The sequence below is a fragment of the Sapajus apella genome, unplaced genomic scaffold (assembly GCF_009761245.1).
Source record: "Sapajus apella isolate SASKATOON/1434 unplaced genomic scaffold, GSC_monkey_1.0 scaffold32, whole genome shotgun sequence".
NCBI classification, from domain to species: Eukaryota; Metazoa; Chordata; class Mammalia; order Primates; family Cebidae; genus Sapajus; species Sapajus apella.
In genome coordinates this window covers 24,033,318-24,051,869 of record NW_022436972.1, presented here as the reverse complement: position 1 = coordinate 24,051,869, position 18,552 = coordinate 24,033,318, and the positions used below count along the sequence as shown (strand labels likewise).

Below are 18,552 nucleotides of genomic sequence, written 5' to 3'. Positions count from 1 at the left end.
ATACACCTGTATATATAAAGTCTTTCAAACTTACTACTGAAGAGCTTTCTTTTTGCAGCACCTACACACAGAATTTTGCTATGGCAGTGGCTTTTCCCAAAATGTTCACTATTTGGAGTTTTACCGCATTGTGTTTATAACAATAAAAGAAGTACCGTTCTACTTGGTATAGAATCATGATTTTTCAGGATCTACATAACACAGTTAAAAAAAAAAAAAGAATAAGACAGTTTCATCTTTAATATGTAAGTCAGACTGGTGTGTGTTTGTGTGGTGTGTGTGTGTGTGTGTGTGTGTGTGTTTGGGAAATTTTTGTGACTCATACACACCTTTGCAATACAGCGAGTGTGCCTGCATTTACCCGGTGAATGCCATCCAACAAGACCAGCTTGCCTTCCAGAGCAGCATTCACAAGGGGTGAGGATCGCCAGGCAGTGTCTCCATTTGGAAGGGTATATCTCTGCTGTAGCAGATCACGCGCAGTCATATCCTAAAACAAATCCCCACAACCCACCAAAGAACATGAGGAATTAATTTTTAAGATAAGCAGGGTAGCTTACATGGCTTTATAGAGTCACCTCTCTCTGAACTTAGCATTCCATATAACAACTGAGAAGTCATCTTCACCAATTCCCAAAAACAAATATCTTCAGAAAGCTGTTTTTGGTCATTTTAAGATTTTTTTTCTATTACTCATTATATAATATAGTAAGGGTGAGAGGTTATTTTTTCCTTCTTCATATATAGCATTTTCTTCCTCTTCTAAAATGTTTGTTTACATAATGGCAGTAATCTCTACCTGAATAACAGAATTTAACTCAATCAGCTTTATTCCTGTATTTTTGTATGCCAACTCTTATGGTGACCTAACCATCCATGTGTTGATTCAATTTTAAAATGAGAGATCATGCAAACTCAACATGGAGAGATGTTTATCAATAATGTGCATTTTCTTGGAGTTGATGAGTTTTCCTGAAAAGCTATGCTAGGACCATCACAGTGACTCATTTTATTTAAAGAGGCTTGATAATGGAGAAAACTGAAGAGGATAGTCATCAGATGAGGTACAGGAATTGGGAAACAATAGCATAGCACTTACAAGCAATTTTCAAAGCACACACACAATGTGCTAACAATAAAATAGTGTAACAGACTTAAGCAAACTATTAATAGTTGTGGCATATAACAGTTTATGTACTGTAAAAAATTTTTTTTATTTTCATTTTTTTCTTTCTCTCTTTTTTTTTCTTTCTTTTTTTCAAAAAAAAAAAAGATACTATGAGACTCTCTCAGGGTGATGCTCTTCCTTAAAAGAAAAAAAAAAATCTGGAGCTATATAATATGAACAATTTTTTCTTACATGTGCTAATAAGGATAGTTTCTTTTCTATCACCTTCAGATACATTTTTTGCACTTATAGCAAACAAAAGTTAAACACATTTACAGTCATTTTTATCCAAACATTTAAAGTCTTTTGTAAATTTTTGGCTACACACTCCAAACTTTCAGCAAATAGAAAAGTAATGAATCTGCTTTATATTCATAATGGCAATGAATCTTTATTGAAACCGAGATTAAAATTTAAGTCTTAATTACTTCAACATTCTCACTATCAAGAAAGTACTGACTAAATGGCTATGATTAAAAGTTCAAAAAATAACAGATGCTGGCAAGGTTCTGTAGAAAAACGAATACTTTTACACTGTTGGTGGGAGTGTAAATTAGTTTAACCATTGTGAAAGACAGTGTGGCAGTTCCCAAAAGACCTAGAGGTAGAAATACCATTCAACCAGCAATCCCATTACTGGGTATATACCCACAGGGATATAAACTGTTGTATTATAAAGATACATGAATACACATGTTCATTGCAGCACTATTCACAAGAGCAAAGACATGGAATCAACCTAAATGCCCATCAATGGTAGACTGGATAAAGAAAATGTGGTACATATACACCACAGAATACTATGTAGCCATAAAAAAGAACTAGATCATGTCCTTTGCAAGGACATGAATGGAGTTGAGGCCATTGTCCTCAGCAACTAACCAAGGAACAGAAAGCCAAATACCATGTGTTCTCATGTAGGAGGAAGTTGAATGATGAGAACACATGCACACTTGATGGGGAATAACAAACAGTGGAGCCTGCCAGAGGGTGAAAGGTGGGAGGAGGGAGAGTATCAGGAAAAACAGCTAATGGATGGTGGGCCTAATACCTGGGTGATGGGATGTTCTGTGCAGCAAACCACCATGGCACACATATACCTATGTAACAAACCTATGCCTCCTGCACATGTACTTCTGAACTTAAAATAAAAATTGGAAATTAAAAAAAAAAAGTACTGACTTATGAACTATGAATAGGCTCATTTTGAATCATAAAGACCCTTGAAAAATAGTAACATTCAAACTCAGCAAGTTCCTATAACCTTAAAAGGCTGGTTTTTGACATATTATCAAAATTTGCCCTTTTTAAATAACTTTAATTTTTCAACTATGAATTCTAAATTCTATGCAAAAGCAATATCACTCTCTTGCTGCCAATGACAGTTACAACAACCAAGACTGAATTCATCACCGTCATCTGTGTTTACTGAGACAGTCACGACATTCCTCATCTTTTCCTGGACTCAAGCAAAAGATTCATCCCCACTCATGCTTATGCTACAGAACAAACACCAAAGGGATCACTGTCAAGAAAAATAGGTCAAAATCAAAATAAGTATTTGTGGGTCATTTTTATAGTCAAACTATGAAAAGAAATCAAATATTATATATGCATATACATGTGCATATAAATATATACACACACAGAGTTTTTTAAGTTATATAAAAACAGATGAATTTTAAGAAAACTCTTGGTATGAATTATTCCAGAAAAATATTTGCTATAGAGTCACATCACACTTTTTCATTACCCTGGAAAAGTAAAACACAGTTTGGGGCAGCCATTCAAAGTTAAAGATACATTATCAGAAGCAGCAGAGAAATTTTTGAAACATATAAACTTAAGCTCCACCACCCTGAAGATTCGGATTCAGCAGGGTCAACATGGGGCCAACCATCTGTTTTTTATTAAACATTACATAGATGATTCTGATATGCCTTCCAGGTGGGAAACACTGATTTAAAAGACATTAAATTAATATTTATACCCTTCTTTGTTCTAATATGATATGAGATTTCACAAAGATATACAAAATACACAACAAAATAGCATAAATAAAAAGCGAAAAAATGAGGGAAAGAAGGAAAGAGTAGGCTTTGTCTCTTTTAAGCATTCCTGTTGGAATTCAGAGAGGAGATGGAAGGATGAACGCATTCAACTAGTATATTTTCAAAGAAACTGATGGATGTTAATTTTGAAAATCACAGCTTCAGACTGAAAACAGCCCAATTAAGGTTAGGAGTCTTTTGCTTGGGCCCAGAAAAAGATGAAGAATGTCGTCACTTTACCAGACCTAAGAGGCTCAGACTCCTAAAGAGCTGAGGCTAAAAACTGGTAACATTTAAAAAAAATTTAAATAGAAAGAATTCTTCATTCTCATACCAACATATCTGAATCACCATTCTGTGCATGATATAAAAAAGTACTATTTTATTTAGTCATAATTTCAACGTATTTTTATATCTTATTAATTCATAGAATGTGTACAGTACTTGCCTTATTCCAGTAAGTAAACATTTACCAATAGAGATGATGAGCAAGACAACTAGTACATAGGGCTCTTCTTTCCAACCTAGCAGTTGGAGACTCCCTTACATTCACCAAAGTAAAATTATTATTTGTTGCTACACAATACATAGCAGCAAATCAAAATAGCTCAGTGCTATAAATGCCAACCAAAGCTACAGACCAGAAATGCTCTGTCTTTCTTCAATCTTCAGAAGGGTAGAAATGGGAAATACTTGATATTACTTAGAAGACTAGCTCAGTTCAGTTTTATTACCTAAACTCTGTATGCCATCATATTCGAAAGAGTCATTTTCCATTTCTAATAAACACATATACACGTGTGTACAGACAGAGACAGAGTGAGTGAGTGAAAGAGAGAGAGAGAGAGAGAGAGAGAGAGAGAGAGAGAGGCAGAGAGCGCTATTTAAAAAATATTTTGTAGAGACAAGGTCTCACTCTGTTGCCCAGGCTGGTCTGGAACTCCTGGCCTCCTGCAATCCTTACACTTAAGCCTCCCAAAGTGGCAAGATTACAAGCGTGAGCCGCTGACAATTTCTACTACACCTTTGCATCAAAATAAAAACCTTCCTAAGAAAAAGAAAAGCATTTCCTTTAATATAAGCTATTGGTTTTCATAATCAAGAACTTCTACTGAAAGACAAACATTTCAGCTTTCCTTAAAGAGATATAGTTGGCCTTACTTTCCCCAGTATTAGTTATTATCAGAAGTTATTTTCAATTGTGTGAAAGTACAAGGAAACCAAAGTAAAACTAAACTTGCAGAGAACAACTGAATCTAATCTAATTAATAAAACTTTTCAGCATAGGCTGAATGGGGAAGTGATATGCACTAATTTCAGGTACGGTAATAAGCTAATGTTTAAAACAAAGTAACATCATTTTCAAGGGTTTCTGCCTATAGAAAATTTGGTTTGTAATACCACAAAATTATTGTTTTAATATCTTTAACAGACACGGTATAATGGAGTTGTGAAAAATATATATCATATCCTCATTCTTCCTATCTAATGCACATTCCTATTAGCAAATGGAAATGCAAATTTCTTTTTTAAAGTGTGCTTATTCCATATGGCCATTTTGGAAACACCCTAATAAAAATTTTAAAAATTGAAGGTCCTTATTTTTGCATATATTTTTCTCATGCTGAATCTCTTGAACTTAAGAGAATAAAAATAGCACTAATGATATCATAGAACCTAATCCACTTCCTCTTTCTGCATTTCCTTAACATTTTAAAAATAACAGGACATGAAGTTTAATTCCTTTAGGTCTACCAATGTCTAACCTTGAACACCTCACTTTCATTCAGATCCCTGGAAAATATCCATGTATCTCTTACATGTCAATTGGAATTATGTTCTTTTGATTTGCAACTGAGAAACTCTACTAAAAATTAAAATCTCCTAAGTATAACTCATAAAATACATGAAAGAATATAAATTTGAACCTTAAAGCAATTATATGCTTTAAATGTTTTTAGCACCTTTAAATGATATAAGCTAATTTTTTTGAGACTTCCCATGAGAAATCCAGATATAAGTCAATAGCTCAATAAAAAACTGTACAAAGTGGTTGTGTGTATAGTGTCTAGAATAAGATTAGAATTAGTTTTCCAAGGCATAACGTCATTCAGGAAAAAAACTGAAAATATAATAGTAAATTTTTATTGTTTAAAGAAATTTGAGCTCTCTCTTATTACTGATACTAAAGTAAAATTTTACATTACAATGCACATAAAACTTGTCTTGTAGGGAATTAAAATGATTGTAGCAAAAGTAGAATATCAAAGTACATATAGAATATGACTTCAACCAGGTTTTAAAAATATACATCTCTACCACATATATAAACCCAAGAGTTTCAGAAAGTATTTAAGTTGGATTGCAAAAATATGCTTAATATAATGTATTATTAAATTAAAAACAGTGGACAAGGAAAACTAAAAAGGGAAAGATGAAACTAAGAAAGGAAAAGATGATATACAAAATATACTGGAAAAATCTAAAATTTGAATCTAATCTAATATCCAACATAAAGAGTGACATTAAAAAAAAGTTACAGGTGTTTCCATGTTAGTTTACTGAGAATGATGGTTTTCAGCTTCATCCATGTCCCTTCAAAGGACATGAACTAATCCTTTTTTATGGCTGCATAGTATTCCATGGTGTATATGTGCCACATTTTCTTGATCCAGTCTATCATTGATGGGCATTTGGGTTGGCTCCAAGTCTTTGCTATTGTGAATAGTGCTGCAATAAATATATGTGTGCATGTGTCTTTATAGTAGAATGATTAATAATCCTTTGGGGGTATATACTCGGTAATGGGATTGCTGGGTTAAATGGTATTTCTGGTTCTAGATCCTTGAGGAATTGCCACACTGTCTTCCACAATGGATGAATTAATTTACACTCCCACCAACAGTGTGAAAATGTTCCTATTTCTCCACATCCTCTCCAGCATCTGTTGTTTCCTGACCTTTTAATGATCACCATTCTACTTGGTGTGAGATGTTATCTCATTGTGGTTTTGATTTGCATTTCTCTAATGACCAGTGATGAGCTTTTTTTCATATTGGCTGCTTTCTTTTTTTATTATTATTATACTTTAAGTCCTGGGGTACATTTGCAGAACGTGCAGGTTTGTTACATAGGTATGGTGGTTTGCTGCATCCATCACCCTGTCATCTACATTAGGTATTTCTCCTAATGCTATCCTTCCCCATTCCCCCACCCCTTGTTATCCCTCTCCCTCCCTGTGTCCATGTGTTCTCATTGTTCAACTCCCACTAATGAGTGAGAAATGCAGTGTTTGATTTTCTGCTCTTGTGTCAGCTTGCTGAGAATGATGGTTTCCAGCTTTATCCAGGTTCCTGCAAAGGACACAAACTCATCCTTTTTATGGCTGCAAAGTATTTCATGGTGTATATGTGGCACATTTTCTTGATCCAGTCTATCATTGATGGGCATTTGGGTTGGTTCCAAGTATTTGCTATTGGGAACAGTGCCACAATAAATATATGTATACATGCGTCTTTATAATAGAATGATTTATAATCCTTTGGGTATATACCCAGTAATGGTATTGCTGGGTCAAATGGTATTTCTATTTCTAGATCCTTCAGGAATTACCACACTGTCTTCCACAATGGTTGAACTAATTTACATTCCCACCAACAATGTAAAAGTGTTCCTATTTTTCCACATCCTCTCCAGCATGTTTTCACCTGCTTTTTTAATGATCGCCTTTCTAACTGGCATGAGATGGTATCTAAATGTGGTTTTGATTTGCATTTCTCCAATGAGCACTGATGATAAGTTTTTTCATATGTGTGTAGCCTGCATAAATGTCTTCTTTTGCGAAGTGTCTGTTTATATCCTTCACCCACTTATTGATGGGATGTTTGTTTTTTTCTTGTAAATTTGTTTAAGTTCTTTGTAAATTCTGGATACTAGCCCTTTGTCAGATGAGTAGATTGTAAAAATTTTTTCCATTCTGTTGATGGCCAATTCACTCTAACGATAAGTTTCTTTCGCCATGCAGAAGCTTTTTAGTTTAATTAGATCCCATTTTTCTATTTTGGCTTTTGTTGCTATTGCTTTTGGTGTTTTAGTTGTGAAGTCCTTGCCTATGCCTATGTCCTGAATGGTATTGCCTACGTTTTCTTCTAGGGTTTTTATGGTGTTAGGTCTTATGTTTAAATCTTTAATCCATCTGGAGTTAATTTTTGTATAAGGCGTAAGGAAGGGATATTACAGCTTTCTGCATATGGCTAGGCGGTTTTCCCAATACCATTTATTAAACAGGGAATCCTTTCCCCATTGCTTGTTTTTCTCAGGTTTGTCAAAGATCAGATGGTTGTAGATGGGGGTGGTGTTGCCTCCAAGGCCTCTGTTCTGTTACATGTTCCATTGGTCTATATCTCTGTTTTGGTACCAGTACCATGCTATTTTGATTACTGTAGCCTTGTAGCATAGTTTGAAGTCAGATAGCATGATGCCTCCAGCCTTGTTTTTTGTTTTTGCTTAGGATTGTCTTAGCTATGCAGACTCTTTTTTGATTCCATATGAAGTTTAAGGTGGTTTTTTCCAATTCTGTGACAAAAGTCAATGGTAGCTTAATGAGGAGAGCACTGAATCTATAAATTACTTTGAGCAGTATGGCCATTTTCATGATATTCACTCTTCCTAACCATGAGCATGGAATGTTTTTCCATCTGTTTGTGTCCTCTCTTATTTCATTGAGCAGTGGTTTGTAGTTCTCCTTGAAGAGGTCCTTTACATCCTTTGTTAGTTGTATTTCTAGGTATTTTATTCTCTTTGTAGCAATGTGAAAGGGAGTTCACTCATGATTTGGCTCTTTGTTTGTCTATTACTGGTGTATAGGAATGCTGTGATTTCTGCACATTGATTTTGTATCCTGAGACTTTGCTGAAGTTGCTTATCAGCTTCAGGAGATTTGAGGCTGAGATGATGGGGTCTTCTAATTATACAATCACGTCATGCAAATAGAGATAATTTGACTTCCTCTTTTCCTAAATTAATACCCTTTATTTCTTTTTCTTGCCTGATTGCCCTGGCCAGAACTTACTGATGGGGATGTTCTGGCCAGGGCAATGTACTATGTTGAATAGGAATGGTGAGAGAGGGCATCCTTGTCTGGTGCCAGTTTTCAAAGGGAATGCGTCCAGTTTTTGCCCATTCAGTATGATATTGTTTGTGGGTTTGTGATAAATAGCTCTTATTATTCTGAAATACATTCCATCAATACCTAATTTATTGAGAGTTTTTAGCATAAAGGGTGGTTGAATTTTTCAAAGGCCTTCTCTGCATCTGTTGAGATGATCATGGTTTTTGTCTTTGGTTCTGTTTATACGAAAGATTATGTCCCACAGAAATACAAACTACCATCAGACAATACTACAAACACCTCTATGCAAATAAATCAGTAAATCTAGAAGAAATGGATAAGTTCCTGGACACTGACACCCTCCTAAGACTAAACCAGGAAGAAGTTGAATCCCTGAATAGACCAATAACAAAGACTGAAATTGAGACAGCAATTAATATCCTACCGACCAAAAAAACTCCAGGACCAGACGGGTTCACAGCTAAATTCTACCAGAGGTACAAAGAGGAGCTGGTACCATTCCTTCTGAAACTATTTCAAACAATACAGAAAGAGAGAATCCTCCCTAACTCATTTTATGAGACCAACATCATCCTGATACCAAAACCTGGCAGAGACACAACTGAAAAAGAAAATTTCAGGCCAATATTCTTGATGAAAATTGATGCAAAAATCCTCAATAAAATACTGGCTAACTGAATCCAACAGGACATCAAAAAGCTTATCCATCACTATCAAGTTGGCTTCATCCCTGAGATGCAAGGCTGGTTCAACATATGTAAAGGTTTTCTTTTCAGAGGTGTCTATTCATATCCTTCACCCAGTTTTGGATGGGGTTTTTTCTTGTAAATTTGTTTAAGTTCCTTATAGATTCTGGGTATTAGCCCTTTGTCAGATGGATAGATTGCAAAAATTTTCCCCCATTCTATAGGTTGTCTGTTGACTCTGATGATAGTTACTTTTGCTGTGCAGAAGCTCTGTAGTTTAATTAGATCCCATTTTTCTATTTTGTTTTTTGTTGCCATTGCTTTTGGGGTTATAGTCATGAAGTCTTTGCCTATGCCTATGTCCTGAATGGTATTGCCTAGGTTTTCTTCTAGGGTTTTTATGGTTTTGGGTCTTACATTTAAGTCTTTAATCCAACTTGAGTTAATTTTTGTATAAGGTGTAAGAAAGGGGTCCAGTTTCAGTTTTCTGCATATGGCTAGCCAGTTTTCCTAACACTATTTATTAAACAGGGAATCCTTTCCCCATTGCTTGTTTTTGTCAGGTTTGTTGAAGATCAGATGGTTGTAGATGTGTGGTGTTATATGTAAGGCCTTTATTCTGTTCCATTGGTCTATGTATCTGTTTTGGTATCAGTACCGTGTTGTTTTGGTTACTGTAACATTGTAGTGTAGTTTGAAGTCAAGTAGTGTGATGCTGCCAGCTTTGTTCTTTTTGTTTAGAATTGTCTTGGTTATATGGGCTCTTTATTTGTTCCATATGAAATTTAAAGCAGGTTTTTCCTAATTCTGTGAAGAAAGTCAATGGTAGCTTGATGGGTATAGCATTGAATCTATAAATTGCTTTGAGCAATATGGCCATTTTCATAATACTGATTCTTCCTATACATAAGCATGTAATGTTTTTTCATTTGTTTGTGTCCTCTCTTATTTCTTCAGGCAGTGGTTTGTAGTTCTCCTTGAAGAGGTCCTTCACATCCCTTGTAAGCTGTATTCCTAGGTATTTTATTCTCTTTGTGGTAATTGTGAATGGGAGTTCACTCACAATTTCACTCTCTGTTTGTCTATTATTGGTGTATAGAAATGTCTGTGGTTTTTGCTCATTGATTTTGTATCCCAAACACTGCATGTTCTCGCTCATAAGTGGGAGTTGAATAATGAGAACACATGGACACAGGGAGGGGAACATCACACACTGGAGCCTGTCTGAGGTTAGGAAGCTAGGGGAGAGATAGCATTAGTAGAGATTCCTAATGTAGGTGATGGGTTGATGGGTGCAGCAAACCACCATGGCACGTGTATATCTATGTAACAAACCTGCACATTCTGCACATGTATTCCAGAACTTAAAGTATTAAATAATAAAAAAAGTTACAGGTAGCAGCTCATGCTTGTAATTCTAGCACTTTGGGAGGCTAAATTGGACTGATCTCTTGAGTTCAGGAGTTTGAGACCAGCCTGGGCAATATAGCAAAATCCATCTCTATAAAAACTAGAAAAAATTTGCCAGGCGTGGTGGTGTACACCTGTAGTCCCAGCTACTTTGGGGGAAGCTGAGGCACAAGGATCACTTGAGGCTTGGAGGTGGAGGCTGCAGTGAGTCAAGATTGCACCACTGTACTCCAGCCTGGGTGACAAAGTGAGACCCTGTCTCAAAAAAAGAAGAAAAAAGTTACATAAGTCATAATGATCACAACATCAACATAAATCAGAAGCAGCACTACAATTCTTGATAATAAAATTGAGAAAAATTTGTCTCATGGTTCATGTCATCCTATAAAGAACAATATGTTAAAGAGTTAAAAACAGAAGTAACAATAATTATTGCAGCTAATACTTATGGAAAGTCTAACAGGTGCCAATTACTTTGCATATGTTAACTCATGTAATCCTTATAACCTGAAGAGCTATGTACAATTATAATCTTCATTTTACAGAGAAGAAAATGGAGGTATGAAGAGGTTTAACAGTTTACCCAATCAAGGACACACAGCTAGCAGGCAGAGGAGCCAGACTGTCCTCAAGTATATTATTACAACAAACACAGCAACAAATATCACTAAAAGAAATTCAACACGGAAAGAGCTGGACTGGATTATTCAACCCATGAACAGATTGTAGAGTTAATATAGGAATGTACCAATAACACATCTCTCAGGCTAGCTTCACAAATTAACTTCTGATAAGTCTCAATCATCTTCTTTAAGAAAAGTAAAAATGTGTGACTATGATGCTAACCACTCCCCAGACAAACCCCAAATACAGCTAGTCTTCATTGGTGTTTTAAAATATCTTTAAATACACATAAAAAAGAATGAAATAAAAGTGCTTTAGTTAACAGTAAGTACATCTCTAAGTAGATATGATTCTTCATTCTCATTTCTGAATTAAAAATATAAACAGTGGGCATTTAATATTTATTCAATTGGGGTAAATAACTATTAATAATGATTTTGTTTTCCAAAGGAAACTAGCTGAATTTCTGTAGGCATTCCAGGTCTACCTCAAATAAGTTTTACTTAAGCAAAACTTATTCTACCAAGAAAATAATGTGATTTATGTTAATAAAAGAATACACCAAGAATAAGCCATCAACTTTGCAATACAGTATTAATTATGCCCACACCTGTTACTCGCAGCAGAATACTATACAAATATTGTACAAACACACAATGTTAATAATTTTTATGTCCTGAAATAGAAATGAAGGCATTATTTACAGAATCTAAGCATGCTAAGTGAACAGAACACAGGCATGCTGCCAGCATTCCTCAGTGTCATTTATGTTTGATCTCCAAAAGGCCTCTTGTTTTACATATATTGTAGAATTATTTGTAAACACTTCCATCCTTCTCCCTCAAGTTCCTCTTTTAAATAACTATTTTTAACCAGTAGTACATAAAATCAACTCCCTTTTATGTGCAGAATGAGATGTTAACATTACAAGCCTATTATAGTTGATTTTGGTTACTCTGCTATCAATGGGGAAAAGTGGATTTTGAAGTTGTATGCATGGTAGGTACTGGAATCTATTTTAAGATGATCTGCTCTAAAGATTTATACTATGAACATAGAATAAAATTCTCTGATTGAAGACAATCAGAAGTCAAACCCACTATGTTACTAACAACTGATTAAACTAAGGGACATCTTAATAAAGATGCAAAATGAAATATAAATGTAAGGTCAGTATAGGTACAGATAATACAGTTAGGTAATCAATGAAGATACACAACCAAATATCCTTATATTATTCTTCCTATACCACAAAGGCTATAAAACTAGAAACATTATTTCTTAAAGTCGATGCAGCTAGAGTTCTACTCATGAACGAGGTTCCGCCAAGCATTCTCATGTACAAGAGGCTGGGAAGATGGCAGCAAACGATGAGAGTAAGAGAGCAGCCAGCACAAAGAGAACTGCTCTTCTAGGGCATCAGGAGCTTAATTCCTCCTGGCACTACCATTCCTTACTGGATAAAATGTAAATTGCATTCCCTGTTTCTCCTAGAAATTTTGTGAATTAGCTAATACTCTGTAAATAATATCTTTTCATTTTCGAGACTGGGTACTACTGTTCACCAGAAAGCCAGAACTTAAGGATGATGATATGTAAAAAGTAAATCAACTTGTTAAAGATTGTAAAGAAAATGTTGACAGATAACTAAGTATATTAAGAAGGACAAGAAGAGTTTCACAAGAAAGGCAAGAAGTAGAGATGCAATAGAGTAAAACTCCAGCATATACAAAGTAAAGAATCATATTTTATTCAAATAGTACAACAAACTTTGTTGCATTTTATCACAAATGTTAGACTCCCTTAGAAAAACAGGTGTGAAAGTAGCAATAAATTCTAGTTTAAATATGTGCAATAAGCTAAACACCTAAATCAAGAAGTTAGAAAACTTCAACAATTTAACACCGCACTTAGAGGAACTGAAAAAACAAGAATAACATAACCCCAAAGCTAGCAGAAGAAAAGAAATAACTAAAATCAGTGCAGAACTGAATAAAACTGAGACTGAAAAATCCACACATCAGATCAACTAACCCATAATTTAGTTATCTAAAAGGATAAACAAGATAGACCACCAGCGAAATTAACAAAAAAAGAGAGATCAAAATAAGCACAATCAGAAATGACAAAGGTAACATTACAACCGATCCTACAGAAATACAGAAGATCATCAATGACTATTACAAACACCTCCATGTAAACAATTAGAAAATCTAGAGGAAATGGATAAATTCCTGGATACACACAACCTCCCAAGACTGAATTTGGAAGAAACTGAAACCCGAAACAGACCAATATTAAGTTCTGAAATTGAATCAGTAATTAAAAAACAAAACACTTACCAACAAAACACAACCCTGGACCAGATGGATTCATAGCTGAATTCTACCAGGAAAAAAAAAAAAAGCTGGTACCAATCCTACTGAAACTATTCAAAAAAACAGGAATAAGGATCCCTCTCTAACTCATTCTGCAAAGCTAGCATCATTCTGATATCAAAATCTGGCAAAGACACAACAAAGAAAGGTAACTATTAAGCCAATACCTTTGATAAACATGGACACAAAAATCCTCAACAAAATATTAGCAAAACAAATCCAGTAGCACATAAAAGTTAAATCACCACAATCAAGTAGGCTTTATTCCCTTGACACAGAGTGGGTTCAACATATGCAAATCAGTAAATACAATCACCACATAAACAGAATTAAAAGCAAAAGCCATTTGATCAACTCAGTAGACACAGAAAAAGTGTTCAATAAAATCCAACACCTATTTATGATAAAAATCCTCGACAACCTAGGCACTGAAGGAACATACCTCAAAATATTATAATAAGAGCCATCTATGACAAACTCACAGGCAACCTCACACTGAATGGGCCAAAGCTAGAAGCATTCCCCTTAACAACTGGAACAAGACAAGGATGCCCACTCTGATAACTCCTATTCAATATAATACTAGAAGTCCTAGCCAAAGCAATCAGGCAAGACAAAGAAAAGTCATCCAAATAGGAAGATAGGAAGTCAAACTATTTCTCTTACCAGATGATATGATTCTATACCTAGAAAACCCTACAGACTTCCTCAGAAGCCTTCTAGAACAGATGTCATTAAAGTTTCAGGACATAAAACCAATGAACAAAAATCAGTAGCATTTTATGTACAAATAACATTCAACATTGAATGTATACAACAATAATATACAAGCTGAATGTTTCAGAAACACATCCCCATTTACAATAGCTGCAAAAAAAAAAAAAAAGTTAAATACCTAGGAATACATGTAGCCAAAGAGGTGAAAGATTGCTACAAGGAGAACTATAAAACATTGCTGAAAGAAATCATAGATAACACAAACTAATGGAAAAACATTTCATGCTCATGAATTAGAAGAATAAATATCGTTAAAATGGCCATACTGCCCAAAGCAATTTACAGATTCAGTGCTATTCCTATCAAACTATCAATGTCACTTACCACACAAGTAGAAAAAATTATTCTATAATTCATATGGAATCAAAAAAGGCCCAAATAGCCACAGCAATCCTAAGTGAAAAGAACAAAGTCAGAGGCATTACATTACACAACTTCATGAACAGACACTTCATGAACAGAACACACAAAAGACATACAAGTGGCCAAAAAACATAAGAAAAAATGCTCAACATCACTAATCATTAGAGAAATGCAAATCAAAACTACAGTGAGATAACATTTCACATCAGTTAGAATGGTTACTATGAAAAAGTAAAAAAATAACAAATGCTGGTGATGTTGTGGAAAAAAGGAAATACTTATACACTGTTGATGGGAATGTTAGTTCAGCCACTGTGGAAATCAGTTTGGAGACTTCTCAAAGAGCTTAGAACTATCATTAGACCCAGCAATCCTATTACTGGGTACATGCCCAAAGGCAAACAAATAGTTCCACCAAAAAGACACATGCACGTGTATGTTTACTGCAAATTATTCACAACAGCAAAGACATGGAAGCAAACTAGGTGCACATCAATGGTGGAATGGATAAAGAAAATGCAATACACATATACCATTAAAAAATATGCATCCATAAAAAAGAATGAAATCACATTCTCTGCAACAACATGGATGGAGCTGGAGGACATTATCATAAGCAAACTAATGCAGAAACAGAAAAACAAATACCATATGTTCTCACTCATAAGTGGGGGCTAGATATTGAGTACACACAGACATAAAGATGGGAACAATAGACAATGGGGACTACAGAGTGGGAGGGAAGAAGTGAGTGCTGAGGGCTGAAAAATAACTGTTGGGTACTATGCTACCTGGGTGATAAGACCATTCATACCCCAAACCACAGCAGAACACAATATACCCACGTAACAAACCTGCACATGTACCTCCTGAATCTAAAATACAAGTTGAAATTAAAACGAAAATAAATATTTGCAATATATGCCTTATAATAAACTTTTTAGTTCCTTTTTTTTAGACCCTGGACCCTACGTTGTCCAGGCTGACTATTCATAAGCGCAATCATAATGTATCCCAGTGTTGAATTCTTGGGCTCAAGTGATCCATCTGCCCAAGTAGCTGGGAATACAGATGTGTGCCACTGTGCCCAGCTTATAATAAATTAGTTTTTAAAAACAAGTAACAAGATACAAAATCAAGGCTGATGTAACCATGAATTACCTGTTTGGTATTCAATAAAGACACTGGAGCAGACACTGCATTTGACCACCCTCAACACCACTTAAATCCCTGTTTGTCAGCCAAGAGAGGTAGCACATGTGAAAGTATGGGTACAAAATGAGGAAGGCTGGGATTCAATTCCACTTCTGTGACTTCCTTATTATGTGATCAATGAGTGAAATGAATAAAATATCTTTAGAATTAAATGAGATAATGCCTGGCACCTAGAGGGTATTTAATAAATGACAGCTGAATCTGAATGAAGTCAAGAAACAAACTACAAATATGTTAAAATTTAAATATAACAGTAAGTCTCAGTTCATAATTCAGGACAATAATGGAAGTGATATAACAATGGTGCATACAATTAAATGACAGAAAATTCCTATCTTAGAATTTAAAGTAAATATTGAAGCAGGTAAAAAATAGTAAAGAAAAGCTGACAACAGAGGTCATTTTAAAATAATCTAAAATTTTCAGTCGAGGAGCAGTGGCTTATGCCTATAATCCCAACACTTTAGGAGGCTGAGCAGGTGGATCACCTGAGGCCAGGAGTTCAAGGCCAGCCTGGCCAACATGGCGAAACCCCATCTCTACTAAAAATACAAAAATCAGCCAGATGTGGTGGTGCCATTTTGTAATCCCAGCTACTCGGGAGGCTGAGGCAGGAGAGTTGCTTGAACCTGGGAGGCGAAGGTTGCAGTGGGCCGAGATCGCACCACCATACTCCAGCCTCGGTGATATAGCAAGACTCTGTCTCAAAAAAATTAATTAAATAAAATAATCTAAAATTTCCACAATTTACTTACTCATTTAAATATGTACTGAATATATATATGAAGAAAGAGAGAGCGAGCCAGCCTACTGCTTGCAAGTCACTGTTCCAGGTGCTGAGGATTCAGTAGTGAAAAAAATAAACAAGAATCTTACACTCCAGCGGAAAGGAACGAAAATAGATAAAGGAAAGGAGACAGGAGAAGGAAGGAGGAAAAGGACATAAATAAGAAAATATCACATAGTAGTTGGTACTACCCAGAAAATATCAGGTAATATGATAGCAAATGACTGAGTGTATCAAAAATGCTTTCACTACAGATATTCAAGCTAAGACTTGAATGTCAAGAGGCCATGTAAATATCAGGGAAAGAATATTCCAGTCTGATGAAATAGCCTATGAAAATGCCCTGTAGCAAAAAGAAGGCAGACGGATTTAAGAGGCTGAAAGTAGCCAATGAGACTGAAACGTAATCAGCACAAGGTCCAGCAGGAGGGTAGAAGGCTGAAGAGGCAGGCATGGATTGGGTCACCTAAGGCAGTGTGGTTCTCAACTCTGGCTGCTGATTATAATTGAAAAATACTAGGGCTGAAGTTGAGGCAGCAATTAATAGCATACCAACCAAAAAAAGCCCAGGTCCAGATGGGTTCACCACCAAATTCTACCAGACATACAAAGAGGAGCTGGTACCATTCCTTCTGAAACTATTCCAAACAATACAAAAAGAGGGAATCCTTCCCAAATCATTTTAGGAGACCAACATCGTCCTGATACCAAAACCCAGCAGAGACTCAACAAGAAAAGAAAACTTCAGGCCAATATCCATGATGAACATAGATGCAAAAATCTTCAATAAAATACTGGCAAACCGAGTGCAACAGCACATCAAAAAGCTTATCCACCATGATCAAGTAGGCTTCATCCCAGGGATGCAAGGGTGGTTCAACATACACAAGTCTATAAACATAATTCACCACATAAACAGAGCCAAAGACAAAAACCACATGATTATCTCAATAGATGCAGAGAAGGCCTTTGACAAAGTTCAACAGCGCTTTATGCTAACAAACCCTCTATAAACTGGTATTGATGGAACGTATCTCAAAATAATAAAAGCTATTTACAACAAACCAACAGCCAACATCATACTGAATAAGCAAAAACTGGAAGCATTCCCTTTGAAATCTGGCACTAGACAAGGATGCCCTCTCTCACCACTCCTATTCAATATGGTATTGGAAGTTCTAGCCAAAGCAATCAAGTAAGAAAAAGAAATAAAAGGTATTCAATTAGGAAAGGAGGAAGTCAAATTGTCTCTATTTGCAGATGACATGATTGTATATCTAGAAGACTCCATTGTCTCAGCCCAAAATCTCCTGAAACTGATAAGCAACTTCAGCAAAGTCTCAGGATACAAAATCAATGTGCAAAAATCACAAGTATTCCTACACACCAATAACAGACTTAAAGAGAGCCAAATCAAGAACGAACTGCCATTCGCAATTGCTACAAAGAGAATAAAACACCTAGGAATGCAACTAACAAAGAACGTAAAGGACCTCTTCAAGGTGAACTACAAACCACTGCTCAATGAAATACGAGAGGACACAAACAGATGGAAAAACATTCCATGCTCATGGTTAGGAAGAGTCAATATCGTGAAAATGGCCATAATGCCCAAAGTAATTTATAGATTCAATGCTATCCCCATCAAGCTACCAATGACCTTCTTCACAGAACTGGAAAAAATCACCTTAAACTTCATATGGAACCAAAAGAGAGCCTGCATAGCCAAGTCAATTCTAAGCAAAAAGAACAAAGCTGGGGGCATCACATTATCATACTTCGAAATATACTACAAAGCTACGGTAATCAAAACAGCATGGTACTGGTACCAAAACGGAGATATAGACCAATGGAACTGAACAGAGGCCTTGGATGCAACACCACACATCTACAACCATCTGATCTTTGACAAACCTGACAAAAACAAGCAATGGGGAAAGGAGTCCCTGTTTAATAAATGAT

At 35.5% G+C, this 18,552-nt stretch overlaps 1 protein-coding gene across 4 annotated transcripts in view; it reads right to left on the bottom strand.

The window, feature by feature from the left end:
- The window catches only part of VWA8 (von Willebrand factor A domain containing 8), a 389,600-nt gene that overhangs the window by 262,140 nt on the left and 108,908 nt on the right, over positions 1 to 18,552 (bottom strand). For all 4 annotated transcript variants that reach the window (XM_032294792.1, XM_032294790.1, XM_032294793.1 and 1 more), the window contains one exon: positions 330 to 490. In XM_032294792.1, coding sequence (XP_032150683.1) covers positions 330 to 490 — 161 coding nt within the window. The remainder of the gene's footprint in view (positions 1 to 329; positions 491 to 18,552) is intronic.